Source organism: Cyprinodon variegatus, unplaced genomic scaffold (genome assembly GCF_000732505.1).
Source record: "Cyprinodon variegatus isolate N-32 unplaced genomic scaffold, C_variegatus-1.0 Scaffold78, whole genome shotgun sequence".
Classification (NCBI taxonomy): domain Eukaryota; kingdom Metazoa; phylum Chordata; class Actinopteri; order Cyprinodontiformes; family Cyprinodontidae; genus Cyprinodon; species Cyprinodon variegatus.
The window spans coordinates 1641712-1644527 of record NW_015150531.1 but is presented as its reverse complement, the minus strand read 5'-3'; the positions used below and the strand labels follow the sequence as shown (position 1 = coordinate 1644527).

The 2816-nt window shown below is 35.0% G+C and overlaps 1 protein-coding gene across 1 annotated transcript in view; it reads left to right on the top strand.

Annotated features, from left to right (window-relative positions):
- The first annotated feature begins 472 nt into the window (after positions 1-472).
- Positions 473-2816, top strand: part of rwdd1 (RWD domain containing 1) — a 10564-nt gene continuing 8220 nt past the window's right edge. Inside the window, exons 1-3 of the mRNA XM_015372937.1 lie at positions 473-702; positions 1433-1498; positions 1606-1736. Of these exons, the coding sequence (XP_015228423.1) occupies positions 630-702; positions 1433-1498; positions 1606-1736 (270 nt within the window). The 5' untranslated portion in view covers positions 473-629. The remainder of the gene's footprint in view (positions 703-1432; positions 1499-1605; positions 1737-2816) is intronic.

The window sequence follows — 2816 nt, the reverse complement described above, 5'->3', positions numbered from 1 at the left end:
AAAACGGAAAAATGGCAACAAAAAAAGAAAAGAAAAAAGTGTAATGAAGACTAGAAAGGAAGAGGATTAGATAAAGTACAAAAATCAGTATTAAACACAAACATTAATTAGAGAGCAGATAGGAAGAAATAATAATGATTAGGTTATGGGTGAGACTTACATTTTAAAATGAAAATGTATATTTAATAGGCAGGAATAATAATGATAACTCTGAAGGATGTGGAAAAAAAAGAAAATGTAGAACACGTACTGATGAGCTGTAAAACTTATGAAGATGAAAAAAATTGAGAAGGAAAGGCCAAGAATGGAGCCCTAAAGGAATATTGGGAAATGAAGGAAAAATAAAAGATATTTACAGATTAAGGAAAGCATTATTTATTTATTTATCTTCAGAATCTAAAATTAAAAATTAGAATTTGATAGATGTAAAGTATTGTAACTACACACTCATGCCCAGCAGGTGGCGGTATGCACTTTAAAGGTGTTTGCGATCCGCCATGATGGAAAAGAAGAAGAACTGTTGGATGTGTGGATGGGAGAGCAGGAAGAACACGCTGCACACCAGGCTGCCTGAATTTCCAGTGTGGGAATGATTTTAACAAACTGTAGATAACGCTTTAAGATTCAAAATGACAGATTACATCGAGGAACAACGGAATGAACTGGAAGCCATAGAATCAATCTATCCTGACTCCTTTACAGGTAGAGTTACTAGCCTACAGATAGCATTACAGTAGCGTTATTTAGCTGACTGCCACCTAACATCAGTCATAGCCAATCCACCTTTTCTCTATCTTTTAAACGGATTCAATATATGTTTATATAGACTTCCAAGGTTAGGATCGTAAACATGTTTAGGGTACATGGAGGCTTTTTCAATGCTAATAAGGAAAAGTAGCTAAACTCGCACATTTTAATACTAGATTGATGCATTCAGTGCCGTATTCTAACATGATTTAACAGCACATTATCACTATCAGTCTGGGTGTTGTGTAGTAATGGTTTAAAGAGGCATCTTGAAGCCAAACTGTATTGATGCTGCGTTGATACTGCCTCACACAATACTGACACCTGCTGGACATTTAAAGACACTACAGGCAGCTGATTGGAAAGACTAAACTAAATTGATTTGATGATCAATGATACAATGATAGAATTGAAGTTATTGTAGGTTATATTGTATTGTATATATGTTAAATTGAAAATATTCTTGATATTTTTAGATGCAATCAATAAATAATGTGAACATTTATCATCATGTTGACAGATACGTGTTTGTCAGTCAGTTAGAAACAACTCCTGTATCGGTCTCATGACTTCTTGAAACGACAAATACATCGATAGTGTTTTGCTCTATGGGCTGGACGGATGCTCTGATGCTCTGCTGGACCCATCACTAGTGTTGTGAATGTTTATTCCTGTGTGCTTTCAGTGCTGTCAGAGGAGCCCACCAGTTTCACCATCACCGTTACGTCAGACGCAGGAGAAAATGGGGAAAGTGAGTACATATTTAGTTTAAAGGCATCATGACATCTCCTTTAAGTTTGAAACTTCATTTGATTTTTCCTCTGTGGTAATGATTTGTTCTTTTTTTTTCAATTACAGCTGTAGAAGCAACTCTAAAGTTTACCTATGTAGCAAAATACCCAGATGAGCCTCCGATGTGGGAGATCTACTCTCAAGAAAACCTGGAAGAAGGAGATATGGAGGAGATTCTCACCCTGTTGAAGCAACAGGTCTGTTCATTTAAACAAGAAGTTTCATGTATTATTTGCTTATTACTGATGGCCATATGGTTACCCCCACTTTGTAAGAGCAGATAAAATAAAACAGACCAGACAGTGATATGTCTAGACTCTTCAGAACTGCTATTTTCATGACCTCCTTCCTGGACTTAAAGGTGTGTTCAGATTCAGAACCCACACTACAAAACTGCTTTAAAAATAAGTACAAATGTCTTTCAATTAGGGATGGAGAATTGATTGCATTTGCGATTTAATCGCCATTTAACAGAACAGAATTTTAAAATCACAGAGGTATTCATTTTTAATCATGCTTTTATAACAAGAGTAGAGCCCTTTAGGTGGTGATGAAACACTAGAAGCGGGTTTTTCTCCACACAGAAATGTAGCATTGCAGCTAGCACGTAGATCCACGATTAGAAGCACAAGTAAACACTTTTTCACACAATAGTTACAGTAAAGTTCTGTAGCAATGGAAAACAGGCTCTAAAAAAAAAAAAAAAAGCCTGGAGGTGAAACATCTACAAGCTTGGAGTTGTGGCAAAGGAAAATGGAAATAAAATTGCACTTTGATTTAAAAAATAATTGCAATTTAGGATTTTGGCAAAATCGTTCCGCCCTGCTGATTGTATCTTTCATTTATCTGCTGTAGAATGGATTTATTGTTGCAGTTTGAACAAGAAAATTACCTATAGGGCTGCTCCTCACAATTATTTTGAAAATCAATTAATCTGTTGATTATCTATTTGATTAATCAATTAATAATCTGATAGCCAAAGGTTCCTTAAAGGAGATTTTTTTTTTTTTACAAAACTAAACGATGTGAAACCAAAACGTTTCCTATTAAGGAGATCTGGAAGCAGCAGATCGATGGACGGAAACGTTTCGATATAATTACGGCTCTAAGCGGGTTGCTTTTTCAGCTAAACGTTTTACATTCTCTATACTTCAGTTAATCATTAATCAATTGCTAAATAAGCTGACGATTATTTCAGTGATCAATTAATGCAAGTAATTGTTTCAGCCCTTCTTAATTATTATGCATTCCAAAAAAGAAAATTGTATTTTTTTCTT